Raw genomic sequence first — 21,681 nt, 5'->3', positions numbered from 1 at the left:
CACCTTCGCCTCACCCTTTCTGTCTTACCCCCAACTTTATTTCGACGGACACATTTTGTTTCGTGCACTTTTCACCAAGTCTGCTACCACTTTGGGAGGGATATAAGTCTCAGCGTTTTCGCCTTCACGTTTCATGTCCTTATTTTGCCAGACGGAATAACCAAGTCCTCTCCATCCCGCGATCGCCCTGAACGGTTTATGTGCCATACTGAAACTTGTCGGATAAAACTCCACCAGCGAAGCATGTCTGGGCAAGAAGAGACTATGGACGAGCCCCGCCCCGTGCATGCCAATCAAAACGTCTGTCTCGGTCACGCGCCGAAACTGCTCTCTCATTGGCTCGGCGTCAAGCTGCCGACCTTCGACCCGGTCGTTGGGGGCAACGGCCTTGACCGCGTTGAGAAGTTGCTGCTCGTTGACAATTTTTCGGCTGACTTTTCCCCCTTTGTTGCGCGGATGCGCTACATAGTTGTGCCGCCATATGAAGAGAATGTTGAGACAAGCACAGTCGAGCACTCTTGTGTCATTCACTCCGTAGCCAGCCAGAACGAAACGCCGAAACTCTTCAATGTAGTTCACTCGCTCTGCGTTCATCTTTCTCAGGGGGCTATTGTGCGTGTACGGAATCCACCCGAGGGCAGAAAAGCGGGTAGGCCCGGGTAGATGACCTGCTCTGATGACCTCCCCGAAGAGGGTGGTCCACACGGAGTCCGTGCTTCCCGCTGGGTGGGCGTCGACCCAGAGAATGGTCACGTCCTTGGGCTGAGCGTTGAAGGTCAACATGGCTAGGAAGGCGTTGTAGAGAGTCAGCATGACGAAATAGATGTTGACGTACTCCTGACGTTGAAATGTTAACGTCAACCCTTTGACGTTTTTCACCAATTCTGTGACGTTTTGCACAGATTTTCGCCCATCACTGAAAGATTTTCCCTTGCCATCGCTTCTCTTTTCGTTTTGGATTGTATCATCTCTTCCATCAACACGGAGCGTTTTTGCATTTGTATGGTTTGTTGTCAGGCACTTGACGGCTGGAATCCAGGTGTTGAGATGGTTCTTCTCTCCCCCGTTGAACTTGGCTTTTGGTGGAAGCTTGCACTCCAGTTGGAAATAACCCTCCTGAATAAAAAGAGTATTTGTGATTAAATTTAAAGCCAAGCGATTGTGGTATAAACACGTGCCCGCACCCACACACAAACACACCCTTTACCGTACCCCCCCCCCACACACACACACACACACGCACAAGCTTTACGTTCAATGCACGATATGTACCTTTTTTCTATCCAAAACAATTGGATATTCTTAATTGTACAATTATAGACATTGGACATGCAAATACATGCAAAAAACACGCGAGGTACCGTGAGAACAGAGAAAGTGAATAAACTTGTGTCGGTTACGGGCATGAAAGGGACGTTAAACAAAAATTAAGTAGAAGTGCAATGTCAAGGCACTGCGCACCCCTAGTGAAGGACAAATCGGCTTTCTCTCTCTCTCTCTCTCTCTCTCTTATTTCTCTCTCACCCCCAAAGTCACAAACACACACACACACTCACACGAACACACATATACACACACACAATCTCTCTTTTCTTTCTCTCTTGCTATCTCTCTCTCTCTCTTTAACACACATGCTCACACAAACACAAACACATACGCACACACACACCCACACCCCCGCACACACACACTCACAATAACACATGTGCATACAAACACACACACACACACACACATACACACGCAAAGCGCGCGAGAGAATGGCCCAAGAGGGGATGACGTCACGATGCATTGACGTCAAAACATCTTGACGTCGTCTACTTGCGCGAGCATTATGTTGTAGACTCGGAGTGTACACCCGCTTATTGTGGCCTTGGGTGGCGTTTAATCACAAATCGAATCCGTAGAGAACACCCACGGTATCTAAGTCAGTTCCCAAAGTTTGGTGAACTTCTGTCCCCAACTGTAGCCACAGTTTGGCAAGAAAAAATGCTTCTTTATCATGTATTATCGGGAAGAACATTTCTCAAGTCGCGGAGATAAAAACCCAACGAACTTAGCCTATATGCGTGTGACTGTTGGATATTTTTTTTTAATTACCTTCACCGCGATATATTCATATGTTTCCGGTTGGTTCCACACTGCTTCCATGTCCTCTCCTCCTTTTGGTCCGGGATGACGTTGTGCGGGGTCTACAATGACGTCATACAAGAGCGCCATTTCGTCACCGTAGAGGTAAAAGTTGTCTGCCTTTTTCAGGAGTGGGTTCAGTAACCACTGACACAGCGGCGAACCGGCTAGTGGTATCTTTCTGCCCATGAAGTTAGCCTGCACAAAGTGCACACGACAGGTTCTGAGATAGAGGGAAGGAAGGGAGAGCGATATATATAGAGAGAGAGAGCGAGAGAGAGAGCGAGAGACAGAGATAGAGAGAGACAGAGATAGAGAGAGACAGACAGACAGAGACAGACAGACAGACAGACAGAGACACAGAGAGAGACAAGCACAGACACCCATATGCCACACAGACATACACAGGGAGACAGACACAGAGACAGTCAGACAGAGAGACAGACAGATAAACGGACAGACAGACAGAGCAAGAGAGAGAGAGATGTTGACAGAGAGGGACTCTCTCTCTCTCTCTCTCTCTCTCTCTCTCTCTCTCTCTCTCTCTCTCTCTCTGTGCTAACCAATCTAAAGGTATCATACAGCTATTCCAACAATTGTAAATCAACAGTTAGTGGGGCAAAGGTTTGAAGCTATAAGGCTCTCTTCCTTTCATGCATGCATCTTTCCTTCCTTCCTTCCTTCTTTCTCTCCTTCCTTTTTTCTTTCCTTCCTTCCTTCCTGTGTTTCTTCATCCTGCGTTCCTTCTTTCTTTCCTCCTTCCTGAATTTCTTCATCCTTCCATATTTACCATTCTAACGACGGCACACTCCTGATCCAACAACTGTCCATCAACAGTGAAATTGGCAAGGGGTGGCAGGGGCCGCACCGAATCGTGGACATTGGCTGCTGAGCTCTTTTTCCACGCGGTTGTAACTGTGACGTGGTGTGTTCTGAATGGTTGTTTTTGGTGACCCGGAAGAACTGAGTCAACCAGTCTTTTGTCAGTGTTGTCGGTTGGGTAAACCGGTGCTGGGTCTTCGTCGGGTCCAAGGTAGAAAGTTGGTTCTCGTCTCGACGTCTGCAATTCAGAATCAGTAAACTCCGGTGAAGAATAATATGTACGTGATTCAACACGGGGAAATGCACGAATTATTTTGTGTCAACAATTCGCCACTTAGGCTAGTTATATCCCTTGAAGATGGAAGTAAAATTTGCGGATTTAATCAAATTTCACAGTTAAAAGTACCGCGTTTCTCTACGAGTTTGTGTCAGTCACAACAAGCCACCAAGGTACTCTCCGTGTGTAAAGTTTGGAGCAAGAGACAGAGCTAGAGAGAGACAGAGACAAAGAGAGACAGAGAGAAAGAGACAGAAAGGGAGAAAGAGAGACACAGAATGAGAGAGAGACAGAGAGAGAGACAAAAAAAGACAGAGAGAGAGAGAGAAAAAGACAGAGAGAGAGAGAGAGAGAGAGAGAGAGAGAGAGACAGACAGACAGACAGAGACAGAGATAGAGAAAGAGACAAACAGAGAGAGAAAGAGACAGCGAGAGAGAGAGAGAGACAGAGACAGAGAAAGCGAGAGACAGAGAGAGAGAGAAAGAGACAGAGAGAGCGAGAGAGATAGAGAGACAGACAGACAGACAGACAGAGAGAGACAGAGAGAGGGAGAGAGGGGGGAGGGAGGGCGCCCAAGAGTGACAGAGAGTGGGATACACAGACAGTCATACAGCTAAAGAGAGGGGCGGGGGCTGGAGGGAAGGTTGTCCAGACTCAGAGGGTCCAACATGAGGTGTACCTCTATGGGGGTCATCATGACGTTAATGAGGCCAACGAGACACACCAACACAATGCAGCAGGCGGTCAGCTTGTTGATGCGTTTTGGTCTTAATGCGCGCACGCATCTCATCTCGCTCTCTCTGAAAAAAAATAAATTAAAAATAAAAATCAGAACCAAACCAAACATATCGTCCGAAACTAAACCACATTGAACCATTTTTAACTGAACTATACTAAACTTATGTCACCAGCTAACTAGCTAACTTCAAACCAACCTACCCTACAAACCAACCAGCCAACTAACTTGCTAACTAAGTAACTACGTAACTTAGTAAATAAATAACTCCGGCCGTCCGTCTATACAGAATCACCCATTACTCAGTTGAGTAAAAAAAACAAGTCGCGTAAGGCGAAAATACAACATTTAGTCAAGTAGCTGTCGAACTCGCAGAATGAAACTGAACGCAATGCAACGCAGCAAGACCGTATACTCGTAGCATCGTCAGTCCACCGCTCATGGCAAAGGCAGTGAAATTGACAAGAAGAGCGGGGTAGTAGTTGCGCTGAGAAGGATAGCACGCTTTTCTGTACCTCTCTTCGTTTTAACTTTCTGAGCGTGTTTTCAATCCAAACATATCATATCTATATGTTTTTGGAATCAGGAACCGACAAGGAATAAGATGAAAGTGTTTTTAAATTGATTTGGAAAATTTAATTTTGATCATAATTTTTATATTTTTAATTTTCAGAGCTTGTTTTTAATCCATATATAACATATATATTTATATGTTTTTGGAATGAGAAAATGATGGAGAATAAGTTGAACGTAAATTTGGATCGTTTTATAAATTTTTTTTTTTTTTTACAATTTTCAGATTTTTAATGACCAAAGTCATTAATTAATTTTTCTTATTGAAATCAGATCCTTTGATCGGAAAAAACCTGCGCCTTGGGGCCCATCGGTCCCAAAAACATGAAACATATCAGTCACTGCGGACACTGGGCATAAAGGATGTGAAGGGATTGCAGGAAGCCCTTTTTGTTTCCACGGAGCGTTCTTTACGCTGAATTGTCTTACTCCATTGAAAAGTTATTGACACACTGTCCGTCTCCAAAATCACCACGCGATCTCGTGTAAGCTGCTTATCGGGATCAAGATTCCCGTTGTCCTGGAACAAGTTCGATTTTTTGGAGAACTCCACAAAGAAAAAAAAACACACCAAACACGCCGCCCAAGAACACAATGTCTTGTTTACAATGTTTACATAAACATTATTCGCATCCTTCATCTGGAAAGAAGGAACACAAGGGCTTGGTCAGACATATGATCACACAGGTTCACGTTGGGGGGTCTCCCCCGGTGCCAGAAAGTCAACAGCCGCACTAACTCTTCGCGCCGCCTAGGCTCGTGAAGACGTGAAATAGTGTCAGCCATAATGTTTACACAACCGGCCACATGCACCGCCGCAATGCTACAGTTTACTTTAGCACATTCCCATGCCATTTTCCGAAGTAAGCTGTTGACATACTTATTAGTAGATCTGCCTTTATTGATAATTGATTTTGTCACAGTGCTATCAGTATGCACAATCACTTCTTGTCCGCACCACATCGGTGCCCATCGTGTCACAGCTTGTAACACAGCACATACTTCTTTAAAGTTTATGTGTAAATTGTTCGCTGCCGGCATGTCTTTTTTAAAATAGGTGTACTGCCAGTCGCCCTGCCAAAAGGCACCTGCTGCAATATTACATGCGTCCACATGGACATGCTGTTTTGCATTGTGGAAATAATACACTGTTCCATTAAATACATGCATAAAAGAAAGCCACCATTGCACATCTTTTTGGAATTCGCTAGAAAGCTTTGCTTTGTGCCGCTGCTGCTGAAGGGGTTTTATTGTGTCCAGTATCCGCCGCAGAAAGAATTTTCCTCCTCTGACAGCTTGACAGGCCCAATTAAGAGAACCCGCGATGCTTTGAAGCTGAGTTTTTGTCGCGCGCTTCTTTCCTCGAAATTGCAGTAGTCGCCGCCGCAGTTGCTGCAGTTTGTTACTTCCAAGTGACAGAGTGTTGTTTCGCGTGTCGATGTCGACTCCAAGAAATGTGATACGTTGGGTGGGCCCCACCACCTTCTTCCAGCTAATGTTGAAGCCTAGTTCCCTCAATAATCTAATCAAAGAAAATAACATGTCGTTGCACTCCTCTTTTGTTGCTGCTACTAAAAGAAAATCATCTATGTATGCTAACACACCAGGCATGCCTCTCCTGGCCATGCACCTGCGAATTGACTGTGAAAGTCTATGAAAATGTGACGGTCCTACATTGCTACCAAATGGAAGTCGACTGTCAAACAAATAAGTCGGTCTGTTTTTACCTTTGAAATGCCACTTGAGTCCCGTTACACAATAATCATCCGGACTGATGCACACTGAGCGATATGCGGACTGCAAGTCGACTTTAGCACACCAATAATCTGTCTTCGCTAAGGCGCACGCATCAGAGACTGTTTGAAACTTCACTGACTCAGGGATGGAGTAATCGTTCATTGCCCTACCTGTTGGTTTGCTGGCATCATGAATTAGCCTAACGCTACCATCTTCTTTGGGGATCGCGGCTAGTGCGCTTACGACCGTTGGCTTCTTACTTGCCACTATATAATTTCCTTTTGCTATTTGATCTAACAGTTCTTGTTCTACCACGTCGCGATGATCGTACGCTGATTTATGATTGCTTTGTTCTGCTGCTAACACACATGTTTTATGTTTTTCTGTTACCCGAAAACCGTGCTGTATACCGTCTAACAAAAATTCTCTGTCACAATCGCCCTCTAGCACTGAGTGCCACATTTGAGATTTTGCACTAATAGATGCATGATTTCCCAAAAACGCACAGTCATGAGGATCTAATTGAGGGAACGGGCTGGAATAGGTGGGGCCTACCGTTGTGTTGTCAGTTCGCTGCGCTGTATCCTAGGCACTGGTGTTTGCTGTCGCCTGGTGGTCTTTGCCGGGGTGCTCCTTTCCACACGTGTCACACACGTGTTCGAACCTGCAGCGGGACCCGTAGAGGCATGTGCCTTTGTTTGTGTACTGCAGGCACACCTCCTTCCCACTGGGTCCCACAGGTCGTCGAATACCGCCGCTTCCCGTCATGGCCTTGCCGCTTTTGTTGCCAGGAACTTGTTGGGCACGCTCACGGAGAATCACTGTGGACAGGTGGGGGTTGGGGGTTCCCCAAGCAAACCCGCTGGTAGACTGGCGCTTCCTGTACTCGTCATCGTAAAGGAGCACCGACTGCCAGGAAAATCTTGCGCCGAGCTCGCCCACCATCTCTGTATAACAGAGGTAAGCTTCGTGGTCGAAGTCCACGGCGGTGTTCATGAGTTTTGCCATTATTTTAGCATTTGCCACGATCCAGTGGCAGGGGGATACTTTCTCCAACTTTGATTTGTTGGCCAGCTTGAGCGTGACACCTCCCCCGAGTGTCACCTCTTCCTCCACCGCCATAGAAGCCGGTACGAAGTCAACAATTCGTAAATAAGTCTCACCTGGTGAAGCAGACTGTATGGCCATGTTGCCAAGAAGACCCTGGAGCGGTGCCACTTGGTCGGCAGCACGCAACGGCCCTCCCCCGTACTTCTGTTGCAGGTCTGCCACTGCCGCTTTTAATTCCACTATGTGGCCTCGTTTTAACTTAAGGCTTTCCAGGTCCTTTTCTCCTGCATATTTCAAGGCACTGAGGCTTGTGAACTCCTCTTTTTCCAGAACCTCAATTACAGGTTGGGGCAGATTTTTTGCCCAAGAAGAAAAATTGAACTCCATAGTTTGCAGAACTGAAAATCGCTGAACTTGCTTGCTGGCCGCTGCGCTGCTACTAATGACTTCGGTCCTCGCTCTCTCTCGCTCTCTCTCGGACTCCCTTATCTGTTACCATTGTTTCATTCCAGACTGCTCTCCTTCACTCATCACCTCCCCCCTGCCCTCCAACCCTCTTCATTCCCCGCATTCGTTCCCACGGGACTCTGCTATCACTTCCTCCTGCATTACCTCTACTGACACCTCCTCCCCCCCCTCCTTTTGCTGCATATCTGTCTCGTTTAAATAGAGTTTATGGTCGCTGACCGCTCCCTCTAAACTCACACATAATTTTTATATATTTAATTTTTAGAGCTTGTTGTTAATCCAAATATAACATATTTATATGTTTTTGGAATCAGCAAATGATGGAGAATAAGATGAACGTAAATTTGGATCGTTTTATAAATTTTTTATTTTTTTTTACAATTTTCAGATTTTTAATGACCAAAGTCATTAATTAATTTTTAAGCCACCAAGCTGAAATGCAATACCGAAGTCCGGGCTTCGTCGGAGATTACTTGACCAAAATTTCAACCAATTTGGTTGAAAAATGAGAGCGTGACAGTGCCGCCTCAACTTTCACGAAAAGCCGGATATGACGTCATCAAAGACATCAAAAAAATGGGAAAAAATCTGAGGATATCATACCCAGAAACTCTCATGTCAAATTTCATAAAGATCGGTCCAGTAGTTTAGTCTGAATCGCTCTACACACACACACAGACAGACAGACAGACAGACACACATACACCACGACCCTCGTCTCGATTCCCCCCTCTATGTTAAAACATTTAGTCAAAACTTGACTAAATGTAAAAAGAAAGAACGGTAAGTTATTGCAACGTTTATTTTTTGACAAAAATAATTATTTACATAGTGGACAGTCTTAGAAATAATTGAGAAAAAAACAGGAAAGCTAAGTATAAGCTCACACACACACACACACACACACACACACACACACACACACACACACACACACACACACACACACACACACACACACACACACATATATATATACCACGACCCTCGTCTCGATTCCCCCTCTATGTTAAAACATTTAGTCAAAACTTGACTAAATGTAAAAATAAAGACAATTAAAGGACAGTTGTCAATCGCAATCATACAGTATTACTAAAGAGAGAGAGAGAGAGAGAGATAGAGAGAGAGAGAGAGAGAGAGAGAGAGAGAGAGAGAGAGAGAGAGAGAGAGAGAGAGAGAGAGAGAGAGAGAGAGACGGACGGACGGACGGAATGGCGGGCGGGTGGGGTGGCATAATCGAAATCTACGCATTTTGGATCAAACCCTGTGAAAGTTGGTCGAAAGTCAATAGTACATGTACTTGGCTCACCGACACGAGCTTCAGTCAATAAACATTTCCGCATTCAAAACTATTCTGTTCCAAGACGCTTGAGCGATTTGAGCATATAAAACGCCCTTGCAAATGTTTACATTTTGGCTTTTTTTCCTCTAAAAATGTTTTTTGTCCTCTGAAATTTTAATTCTAAACCTTTGAAATTAGTCAAACCGAGGACCATTCCCATGCCTGCTTTTTGCTACCTTTTCTAGATGCACTGTCAATAATATGGTTTGATGCGATTTGGTCGTTTGCTCACAAAAATAAGATATTTTATTATCAGATCAGCTTTGTAAAGAAGATACTTGAAACAAAGTCGGATGCCGGTGACTACTGCCGCTCCGACTGAGGGGCTATTTACTAACAAGGAAGGGGATGGGGGGGTGGGGGGTGGAGGCGGGGAGGGGTCTGGGAAAGGTGGAGGGCAACGGGGGACAGAGCCAATACGATTACGATGTTGAAGGGGGGGGGGGGGGGGGCAGCAAATATTCGCATGCACGTGGTGCTCAGTAACATTTGTCACACAACTTGCTGTTTGCTTTTAATCGCACATGTGGTGTGCAGCTCAAGTTGTGTCTTCCGCGTGTGAAGTTTCACAAGTGGGCCTAGTTGGACAAAGCTAAGTAGATGGGGAGTACGATTTTACGATCCTGGAGGATATGCGCAGAGACTGTCAAGTGGTCTTACAAGAACCAGTCGGTCCGACCGAGTCAAGGTGTGATTTTCGCGTTATTCTCAGTTCACAACTCCTTGCAAAAACTCTCAAAGAAAAGTGACATCGCATGAGTCGGAAAGATAATAGGAAAGAATTGAGACCTCAGAATAGGGTCCTTTTAATTAGAGACGATAACTCACCGACGCCTTTGAAGTACGAACCGGAGTGAGGCAAGGCTGCCTGCTCTCACCTTTCCTGTTCCTGTTAGCGATCGACTGGGTCATGAAGACGTCGACTGACCAGAAACGAAATGGCATCCAGTGGACACTTTGGACACAGCTGGACGACCTTGATTTTGCTGATGATCTGGCTCTTCTCTCTCACACCCAACAACAGATGCAGGAAAAGACCGGCATTGTTGCGGACAACTCAGCTAGCCTGGGCCTCCACATCAACAGAGGGAAGAGCAAGGTGTTCAAGACAAATGCACCTAACAACACACCCATCACAGTCGAAGGCAGTGCGCTGGAAGAGGTGGACAGCTTCACCTATCTCGGCAGCATCTTGGACAAGCAGGGAGGAACGGACGCAGACGTCAAAACCCGCATCGGCAAGGCCAGAGCAGCATTCCATCAGCTGAAGAAGATCTGGGGATCCAGCAAAGTCAGTATCACTACAAAGATCAGGGTTTTCAAAACCATCGTGAAGCCGATCCTACTATACGGAGCCGAGACCTGGAGAACCACCGTCACCACCATGAAGAAAATCCAGGTCTTCATCAATACCTGCCTCAGGAAGATCCTCAAGATTCGCTGGCCAGAAAAAATCAGCAACGAAGACCTGTGGCTGAGAACCAGACAGCAGCCCGTCGAGGAGGACATCCTACAGAGACGCTGGCGGTGGATAGGCCACACCCTTCGCAAACCTGCTTCAAACATCACAAGGCAAGCCCTCACGTGGAACCCTCAAGGCAAGAGAAAGAGAGGGCGACCCAGGAACACATGGCGCCGAGATTTGGACGCAGACGCAAAGCACATGGGAAAGACGTGGGGAATGCTGGAAAGACTCGCCCAAAACAGAGATGCATGGAGGGAGCTGATTGGCGGCCTATACCCCAGACGGGGTCACAGGCGTAGGTGAGGTGAGGTGAATTAGAGACGATAAATCAAAGCACAAAGAATAGGACAACACAGCATTACGTATATTTTTTTGCACGCGATCTGTTTCTCGTAAGGCACGCAATAAGGACGCCCCGGTGGCTACGCGAAGCATCCAGTGGGCAACGAATAAAGTATGGTCGCCGAAAACATGTCCGAAACGTCGTAAGCGAAGATTGCCTTAAATGAACAACTGCCAAATAGTATATCGTCATGGCCAACGCGTGGGACCCACCCCTCCCCCTCCCCCCCTACCACACACAGACACGCGTATACACACAAACACATGGACACACACAAAACCAGACAAACAAAGAGCAGAGAGCATTCTCAAAAGAGACAGAGAAGATGCTAGTTCGTCCTTGCTCTGCGAAGCGCGCATGAGCGTCTGCATAACTATGTTTGCTAGTGAGGTGTTGTTTTTGTGTTTGCTCTGAGCGCGCGTCTACCTGAGTGTATGTAGTAATGTGTTTTAATCAATTGGTTCTGTTTCGTCTTGTTCGTACTTCTCCAAAGTTTTGCTCACTGTGCGTGTGTGTGCGTGCCCGCGCGCTTGCGCGTTTGTATGTCTTGTAATGTTTGTAAGCCGCTTTAATGTAATAAAGCGGCTTGTATGTCTTGTAATGTGTGTAAGCCGCTTTAATGTAATAAAGCGGCTTGTATGTCTTGTAATGTGTGTAAGCCGCTTTAATGTAATAAAGCGGCTTGTATGTCTTGTAATGTTTGTAAGCCGCTTTAATGTAATAAAGCTGCTTGCATGTCTTGTAATGTTTGTAAGCCGCTTTAATGTAATAAAGGCTTGTATGTCTTGTAATGTTTGTAAGCCGCTTTAATGTAATAAAGCGGCTTGTATGTCTTGTAATGTTTGTAAGCCGCTTTAATGTAATAAAGCGGCTTGTATGTCTTGTAATGTTTGTAAGCCGCTTTAATATGTAATAAAGCGGCTTGTATGTCTTGTAATGTTTGTAAGCCGCTTTAATGTAATAAAGGCTTTTATTTTTCACTCTGTCTGTTTGTGTGCTTGATAGTTTGTTTCTCTGTTGTTTGTTTCTCTGTCTACGGATTAGAGTTTTTATCTCTGGTACTCAGGGGTCAATTGAACTCAAATGTGGTGAATAGCTTGGCTTACGATGGCATAGTGTGTGTTTTACTGAACAAATCCTGTGGGTTTGTTGTTTTGTTTTTTGTGAGTAAAAATATTTTTTATGTGCACCCCAACCCCCTCCCCAAATTTGATTTGGTACGGTGAAAAGATAAGAAAATCTTCCAAGCCATTTGGTCGTTTCAATGACGCAAACTAGTTATAACAAAAACTAAAACCCATCTGCCTACTTTTTTATGACGTGTAGAATAGACCTCCGCACCGCATATCTACACTATGTTGTATTCCAACCATCCCCTAACTTAATAAGGTTGGCACTGACAAACATATCTGACTGCCCTGCCCAACTGACCATCGAGTGCGATCCAGAGCAGCTGAATAATAGTGACTATCCACAATAAACAGATTTTCTGTTCATAACCTCTGTAAAATGACCCCCATTTTAAGACTCCCTCATTTTTAATACCTTGTTTTTTCAGATGTTTGGAGGTCTAAAAATGGGGGTTCCACTGTAGCAGCTAGCATGGCTCTGGTAATTACGTTGCTTGGTCAGTTGATCAAACAATCTGTTCGACCGGGTAGATCATAAACTGTTCAAGGAAGATAGATAACTCGGCTGAAGAAAAGACTACCAGTTACAGCACACCAAAACTCCTATTCAACCTCCATCACCTCTCCCCTTCACATTTTTAGACAAGGAGGGTGTGTGTGTGTGGGGGGGGGGGGGGGTGAGAGGGGAGGGATGGGAGGTAGCTAGTTACAGTGAAGACACACGCGCCAACCCGGCAAAATTATGAAAAGTTCATAATGACCTTGGTTATCAAGACAGAAAATTATTAACAAGTGAAACACAAAAGACAAAACAAGTCGCGTAAGGCGAAAATACAATATTTAGTCAAGTAGCTGTCGAACTCACAGAATGAAACTGAACGCAATGCCATTTTTCAGCAAGACCGTATACTCGTAGCATCGTCAGTCCACCGCTCACGGCAAAGGCAGTGAAATTGACAAGAAGAGCGGGGTAGTAGTTGCGCTAAGAAGGATAGCACGCTTTTCTGTACCTCTCTTTGTTTTAACTTTCTGAGCGTGTTTTTAATCCAAACATATCATATCTATATGTTTTTGGAATCAGAAACCGACAAGGAATAAGATGAAAGTGTTTTTAAATTGATTTGGACAATTTAATTTTAATAATAATTTTTATATATTTAATTTTCAGAGCTTGTTTTTAATCCGAATATAACATATTTATATGTTTTTGGAATCAGCAAATGATGGAAAATAAGATAAACGTAAATTTGGATCGTTTTATAAATTTTTAATTTTTTTTACAATTTTCCGATTTTTAATGACCAAAGTCATTAATTAATTTTTAAGCCACCAAGCTGAAATGCAATACCGAACCCCGGGCTTCGTCGAAGATTACTTGACCAAATTTTCAACCAATTTGGTTGAAAAATGAGGGCGTGACAGTGCCGCCTCAACTTTCACGAAAAGCCGGATATGACGTCATCAAAGACATTCATCAAAAAAATGAAAAAAACGTTCGGGGATTTCATACCCAGGAACTCTCATGTCAAATTTCATAAAGATCGGTCCAGTAGTTTAGTCTGAATCGCTCTACACACACACACACACACACACACACACGCACATACACCACGACCCTCGTTTCGATTCCCCCTCGATGTTAAAATATTTAGTCAAAACTTGACTAAATATAACAAGCAAGAGAGATCATAGCGTGAGAGAGAGACAGAACAAGTACAAGAACAAGAACAAGAACAAATCTGTAATTGTCTAAGGCCACAGCCCCTTACAATAGTGGGCAATAGTATCTGCACTGTTATAAATTATAGTCACGCAAACAATAATTCAACAAATACATTAAAATCCTGATGACATGTCACTGAACCTGATTAATAAGGGTTCGTCTCTTCTGGAACACGAAGAACACAAATCTGCTGAAGCGAGAAAGAGAGAGAGAGAGAGAGAGAGAGAGATAGAGAGAGACAGAGAGAGAGAGAGAGAGAGAGACACACAGACACAGACACAGAGAGAGATAGAGACAGAGACAGAGACGCAAAGAGAGACAGAGAGAGAGAGACAGAGAGAGAGACAGAGAGGGAGAGAGAGACAGAGAGACAGAGAGAGAGAGAGAGAGAGAGAAAGAGAGAGAGAGAGAGAGAGAGAGAGAGAGAGAGAGAGAGAGAGAGAGAGAGAGAGAGAGAGAGAGAGAGAGAGACTACATGGCTTGCTGTGTTGTACCAGATTTACACGAGTTGTTTTGGTTTTTTTCATTTAGTCAAGTTTTGACTAAATATTTTAACATCGAGGGGGAATCGAAACGAGGGTCGTGGTGTATGTGCGTGCGTGTGCGGACTTCGGTATTGCATTTCAGCATGGAGGCTTAAAAATTAATTAATGACTTTGTGCATTCAAAATCTGAAAATTGTAATTAAAATTATTTTTTTGTAAAACGATCCAAAATTACTTTTATTTTATTTTTCATCATGTTTTGATTCCAAAAACATATAAATATGTTATATTCGGATTAAAAACAAGCTCTGAAAATTAAAAATATAAAAATTATGATTAAAATTAAATTTCCGAAATCGTTTTAAAAACAATTTCATCTTATTCCTTGTCGGTTCCTGATTCAAAAAACATATATAGATATGATATGTTTGGATTAAAAACACGCTCAGAAAGTTAAAACGAAGAGAGGTACAGTAAAGCGTGCTATGCAGCACAGCGCAACCGCTACCGCGCTAAACAGGGTCGTCACTTTCACTGCCTTTTGCACTAGCGGCGGACTACGGTCATTGTGAAAAAATGCAGTGCGTTCAGTTTCATTCTGTGAGTTCCACAGTTTTACCAAGTTTGGATGTTTGGATGTGGAAAAGAGAGGGTGTTTTTTGCAGAACTGAAGGAGAGGCTCTGCAGTTCCTTCTGTCATGATTGGCGTAATCATTTGGACTCGAGTGAGCGCCTATCACTGTATGGAAAATATAAAGCCTGTTTTGAAAAAGAACGTTATGTGGACATTTTATGGAAAGATGTGTACAGAAATGTCATCGCTCAATTTAGAATGGGTGTTTCACAGATAAATATCCACAGATATCGCTTCCAAAATTCAACAGAAAACAAGTGTTGCCCCTTTTGTGAAGATAAATTAGAGACCGAAATCCATTTTTTTTTTAATGCCAAACATATTGTGAGTTAAGAAGAAAGTATTTAGCACGGTTTTTAAGTGTTGGTGATCAGTTGGGCAGTATGATTTCCATGTTTAAAAAACAAGACACAGAAACAATTGTAGATTTAGCAAAGTGTTTGTTTTTTGCATTTCAGTTAAGATTGTCAATGTTAAATAGTAATGAGGATTCATTGTCGCTGAAGGTTTTGTTGTTGCTGTATTTATTGTTCGGTTGTATGTATATTTTAGGCAGCATTGATGTGCAAGATTATTGATGGAGGAAAGCTTGGAACAAACCACTGTGTATTTTGCATACGTTTAAATATCATGTTTTCTATTTTTTCCGGTGATTCATGTGTACCCCCCCCCATTGAAAGGGGCTGTAGGCCCATATTCAATTAAACTGTGTCAGTGTCAGTGTCTCACTCTCTCTCTAATAATGTATCGATTGAACACTGTTTTCCCGTATTTGAAACATATGACGTCAGAGGCCTTGTTTAAACGCACACAAAAATGCTTGGAAAATGCCTAGGACGACATTTTCGCTTAATGAGTCAACTTCTTAACAACTACTTTCGCGTTGAAATCATCTTACCACCCATGTCTGATAAGATATGTACATGAAATTGATTATGTGGCGTGTTTTGAAGATTTTAACAAATTAAATGTTTTCGATGAATCAGCAAAAACCTACCGTCAATTTAGGAACTTTTTCTGACATGACAAATAACAGCAGACCTAATGTCTCAAATGACTTGAAATTCCGTATTTACTTTACGACACGTGTTAGCACCAATCTCCAAAAGTTTGAAGGTAATGCGTTGGCGAGTTACTCAAATGTATAATTTTTTGTCTCATTACCCGCTAAAACGGCTTCAAAAACTGCCTTTTATGCCTTCTGAGAGGATTGGCACCTACACCGCGTCCTTGGTAGACAAGATATGTGAACAAAGCTGACTGATTTGAATGCAGATTTGATTGTTCTGTCTAAGGACATGCTTAACATGTTTCGTTTTAGCAGTTCTGATTTGTTGTCAATTTTAACGCGGGAACCTTGATTTTGTGAATTTGATTTTGGGGGGTGTCTGTATTGTTGGTTCCACTGTATCGACACTACGTCATGTAATCTCAATCTGTTTACTGAATAAGTTAGGGGAATAAACGACCTTTCCAGTCATATAATTGGATTTACGATCAACAGACTCATCAGAAAGTTCTGCCCTCAAACGCATGTGTAAAGTTTTGGTTTTTTTGACGAGTAGTGTAATTCATGTCTGTACATGTAGTACACACACGTTGTAGTTAACAACACCTTGTTCACTTATGTGATTGTTTAACACGTTGGTAGATCATAAAGAGGGATGAAATTCGTCAACGACTATCTTTACCTCAATGACAAAAATGCATTTTTACGATTTGTGTACCTTGTTTACCCCGTATTACACACTTTATGAGGAAGTGAACATAAGACAGCAACTGCACACTATTTACTAATCGGACAGCCATTACGTGTCCTCCGCAAATCTGCTTTTGTTTATGACGTGCTTTATCTGGTTCATATTTTACAGCAGTTTGAAAACTACGTAAACTCGCTTGCAACAGTACGCACTAAATACAGAGCTGCTCTGCAAATGTGTGAAATCTGTGTATAATCTGAAAATGGATATGACAATGGATATCAAATTTGTGTAAAACAGGGCTCGTTGTCCACACCTATATTGCAGCAATATGAGGACAACTTGCATTTCCATTTTTAGGGAGGTGCAGCTATTTGCGGACATCCGTCACTATATTGCAGCAAATTGCGGACCAAAGCCTATTTGAGGACGTCCGCAGATAGTCGCATTTTTCGGCCGATGTCCACAAATTGCTGCGATATAGCGATGGACGACCCCATTTGATCCCATTTGGTCCGCATATGGCTGGAAATCCACCAACACACACATACACACACACACACACACACACACACACACACACACACACACACACACACACACACACACACACACACTCACACACACACAGAAAATAAAACAAACCTTATCCCCACAGATATCAGAAAATCCTCACTGATACTTCTGATGCGAACGACTGAGACGACAAAAGACACGAAGGGATCATAACTGTTTGTAATCCGAACATCGAACACCCCAACACCCCCCCCCCCCCCCACGATCCCCACCACCACCACCACAAAACCCCCACCCCACCTTCCCCAGCCAATCTCCCATCACCTTCGCATTCTGGCTCGTCACACAAAAGCACAGCTGTCTTTCCTTCTCATATCACACGGTGTGGGATGCGTTCCATGCACAAAAAGCTATGAGACAGTGATGTTCCAACTATGTGTGTCATTTTTTGCAGGTGTCTCAGATCGCTCATAACACACGGTGTGGGATGCATTCCATGCACAAAAAGCTATGAGACGGTGATGTTCCAACTCTGTGTGTCTATTTTTGCAGCTGTCTCAGATCGCTCATAACAGTAACACACGGTGTGGGATACGTTCCATGCATAAAAAGCTATGAGACGGTGATGTTCCAACTATGTGTGTCATTTTTTGCAGGTGTCTCAGATCGCTCATAACACACGGTGTGGGAGGCGTTCCATGCATAAAAAGCTATGAGACGGTGATGTTCCAACTATGTGTGTCTATTTTTGCAGCTGTCTCAGATCGCTCATAACACACGGTGTGGGAGGCGTTCCATGCATAAAAAGCTATGAGACGGTGATGTTCCAACTATGTGTGTCATTTTTTGCAGCTGTCTCTGATCGCTCATAACACACGGTGTGGGAGGCGTTCCATGCATACAAAGCTCTGAGACGGTGATGTTCCAACTATGTGTGTCATTTTCTCAAGCTGTCTCAGATCGCTCATTACACACGGTGTGAGAGGCGTTCCATGCGGCATACAAAGCTCTGAGACGGTGATGTTCCAACTATGTGTGTCATTTTCTGCAGCTGTCTCAGATCGCTCATAACACACCGTCACACGGTGTGGGAGACATTCCATGCGTAAAACGCTCTGAGACGGTGATGTTCCAACTCTGTGTGTCATTTTCTGCAGGTGTCTCAGATCGCTCATAACACACGGTGTGGGAGACGTTCCATGCGTAAAAAGCTCTGAGACGGTGATGTTCCAGCTCTGATGGAGTAATTTTATGCAGGTGTATCAGATGATAGATCGCTCTTAACGGTACAGCTGTGTCAGGCTAAGGTCCGTTTTACTTTTCAGTTTACAACGTTCTCATATATGCCTTGGGTATCACCACAAACATTATCGTTTGCTGTTTCCCTGCCTTTGGGAGATGCAAGTCCATCGTTTCCTCCTCCTCCGCCTTGTCAAAATTTCTGAAAATCTTTTTCTTCTTACTTTTTCGGTTGTGTAAACTTACGCTCAAACTCGTCACTTGTTAACTCCGGCCCTGTTCTTTTTTTCGTCACTCGTCACTGCCCCCCCCCCCCCCCCCCCCCTCATTAAGGGCATGTGAGACGGTAAAACCCGACTTTGTATTAAAAACAACGAAGGAAAAACTGACCTTTTCGATTTCCAGACATCTGTGCCTGTGATATTTCAATGGCAGGTGTTTGCTCTCATTGTGTCGACATGCCACAGAATGATAGGGCCTACAGCCGCCATGCATCTGGAATCATTCAAAAATGCTGTAGGCCCTATACATCACTATTTTTCAACTATCATGCAACACAAACTTCAGGGCCGGACTAGGCAAAGAGGAGGGGGGGGGGGGGGTTGCCAGTGGTGGTTCAGGGGGATGTTCCCCCTGGCGGGGTCAAGGGGCAGAGCCCCTTGTGGGGGTCAGAGGGCGAAGCCCCCTGAAGCTGATGAGTAGGTCATATTCTGAGATAGGAAAATGGTCGCTCCTTGCATGAAACGGCATAAAATAAACAATAATAAATGCTATTATTTTCAATTGTGACTTCGCATCAGCTGCAACAGACTGTGGAATGATATATATAGTCTATATATAATATATGCATTGGTAAAAGTATTATTCTGTCATACAGAATACAAAACTTGCGCTGTAGATCTACCTTTCAAACAGACTGAAGTCTTCACGAAACGATAAACTTGGCTTGAAACGGCACCTCTGCACTTACCAAAGCCGCATACGCGGTGCAGTGAACTGAATTCTTCAATAGTATGCCTGCAAATACTTTCTAAAATAATGAAAACTTCAAAAACAGTGAAGAAACTCACCAGTCAGGCAGACTCCTGCTATCATCTGCAGATTTTTGTTGACCGTTTCTCTGATCTGCGGGGCTTGCAAAACAAACCCCGAAAACAGAGTTGTTTCCCCTCGTAAAAGCAGACGACATTGTCACCGCAATGCTGCTTTTACATTGATTATGTGACATAAAAGCAGTTTTGACCTATGTAAGTGTTCTTGCACATTCTATGTTACCTTTTATATGCAGATCTATATCGTGTGAATTCCAGAGATAGCCATCTAGAGGCAAAACCAGTCATGATATTAGATTTCGAAAAACCGGAAGAAAAGAAGTCGGAGCAAAATGTTTCCAAAAGAAATTTGCGCTGATAAAATATAAACTTGAGATTGAGTTTGCTGTGGGATCATCATCGATTTACTTTCATTTTTTAACTTAAAAATTCGCTTTTCTTCAATCTAAAGAGATTCAAAATAGCACAGAGCATCGTCGCTGACAGGCATGACGTCAAATGCAAATAGCAGCTAGAGCTCGAGACGAACGCGTCACGCAGTGTGGAAAATGACGTGCACGCACTAGATTCGCAGTATGAAATCTTCGGTAGAATGTTTGCATGCGAGCGGAACAAGCTCGATTCGAGTGCAGAAATCGGCGCCGAGTGCCAATCCAGGATTTACGCTTACGATCCGATGGCGAAATGTTTGCTGGAGAAGTGAACTGAAAGGAGTAAGCTTATGTGAAGAGAACGGAATCATGTCGGCCGTGTTGCAATCGCATGAAAGTTGGAACAAATTCGGTGACAGATTGAATTAGGTCTACAATAACATTGACAAGCTTCCATTTGACACTTTTCGGTGATAATGTTGTTGTTGTTGTTGTTGTTGATGATGATGTTATTGTTGTCGTTGTTGATGATGATGTTGTCGTTGTTAATGATGATGTTGTTGTTAATGATGCTAATGTTGTTGTTGTTGTTGTTGTTGTTGTTGTTGTTGTTGGTGGTGGTGGTGGTGGTGTTGTTGTTGTTGTTGTTGTTGTTGTTGTTGTTGCTGCTGCTGCTGCTGCCGACTGCTGCTGTTAAGAAAGGGCAGCGTTCTCAAAGCCTAGTTGAAGCCCTTGACTTCAATCCGTCGGGTTCGGCTGTGGTTGGGCGTCAATCCGCGATCATCAAAACCATCACCTCGTAGTTTCAAATGGAAGCCTATTATATCAATGTTATCTGTCTTATGTGACCAAAATATGAACAGTGACGTACTGTCGAGGTCAAAGTCAAACGTCATATTCTGGTGAAAAATAGAAATGACGTATATAGTGGCTTTACATCGTGTCTCCAGTGTTATTCTAGTTGTCGTTGTTGTTGTTGTTACGGCTGTTGTTGCTGCTGTTGATGTTGTTGCTCTGATTTGTTGTTGTTGTTTTTGTTACCACCGCTGTCGCTGTTACCGCTAAAACTGGTGTTGTTACTGTCGTCACTGTTGTTGTTGTTGTTGTTGTTCTTGTTGTTGTTGTTGGTGGTGGTGGTGGTGGTGTTGTCGTCGCTGTTGTTGTTGTTGTTATTGTTGTTGATGATGTTGTTGTTGATGATGAGGATGTTATTGTTGTTGTTGATGATGATGTTGTTGTTGATGATGATGTTATTGTTGATGATGCTAGTGTTGTTGATGATGATGATGATGATGATAATGTTGTTGTTGTTGTTGTTGCTACTGCTGCTGCCGACTGAGGCTGTTGTTAAGAACGGACAGCGTTCTCAAAGGGGAGAATTTTTGTCACCGTCAACCTTAGGAAGAACACTTGTATGATGTTACTGTCAGTGTGTCACTCGTCCAATCGTGTGCAGTCGATAAAAGGCTAAAAGCGCAGCAATATGATTCATGGACCTTTCATATTTGATGCCCTTTTAAGTTATGGTATGTCATCGTAAACGTATAATGCTTGCAGTAAAAAGAAAGAAAGAAAATCTTTACTGGATCCACTTTTTCTCGTTTTAGCCTGATTTCTTGGTTAAAACTTGTCTAAATTTCAAAATCTTTCTGAACAAATTGTAATTCTACACTCTGACCTTAAATCAAAGTTTTCTGGTACAGAGCATTACCTCCCTTGAGGCCGTTTAAAATTTTCCTCGTTTTAGCCTAATTCAGTTCTTGGTTAAAACTTGTCTTAATTTCAAAATCTTTCTGAACAAATTTTAATTCTACACTCTGACCTTAAATCACAGTTTTTCCCTTCACAGATGTCATCTTTGGATTGTCAGATGAGAGTAATATCCCA

At 43.4% G+C, this 21,681-nt stretch overlaps 1 protein-coding gene across 2 annotated transcripts; it reads right to left on the bottom strand.

Annotated features, from left to right (window-relative positions):
* LOC138973626 (uncharacterized) lies at positions 1 to 19,532 on the bottom strand. 2 transcript variants are annotated; one of them, XM_070346356.1, is made up of 6 exons: positions 19,442 to 19,532; positions 18,762 to 18,866; positions 3,910 to 4,030; positions 2,921 to 3,190; positions 2,101 to 2,328; positions 1 to 1,116 (listed from the first exon to the last, which is right to left on the bottom strand). In XM_070346356.1, the coding sequence occupies exons 3-6, from the start codon at positions 4,018 to 4,020 to the stop codon at positions 37 to 39; spliced, it is 1,689 nt and encodes a 562-aa protein (XP_070202457.1). In that variant the 5' UTR covers positions 4,021 to 4,030; positions 18,762 to 18,866; positions 19,442 to 19,532; the 3' UTR covers positions 1 to 36. The 2 variants fall into 2 exon arrangements, with proteins under 2 accessions (XP_070202457.1, XP_070202455.1); XM_070346354.1 differs by lacking the exons at positions 18,762 to 18,866; positions 19,442 to 19,532 and having other exon boundaries at positions 3,910 to 4,263.
* Positions 19,533 to 21,681: the final 2,149 nt, after the last annotated feature.

Source organism: Littorina saxatilis, linkage group LG8, assembly GCF_037325665.1.
Source record: "Littorina saxatilis isolate snail1 linkage group LG8, US_GU_Lsax_2.0, whole genome shotgun sequence".
In the NCBI taxonomy this organism is placed as follows: Eukaryota; Metazoa; Mollusca; class Gastropoda; order Littorinimorpha; family Littorinidae; genus Littorina; species Littorina saxatilis.
The sequence above is the reverse complement of the archived record's forward strand: the minus strand, read 5'-3'. Positions and strand labels throughout refer to the sequence as shown.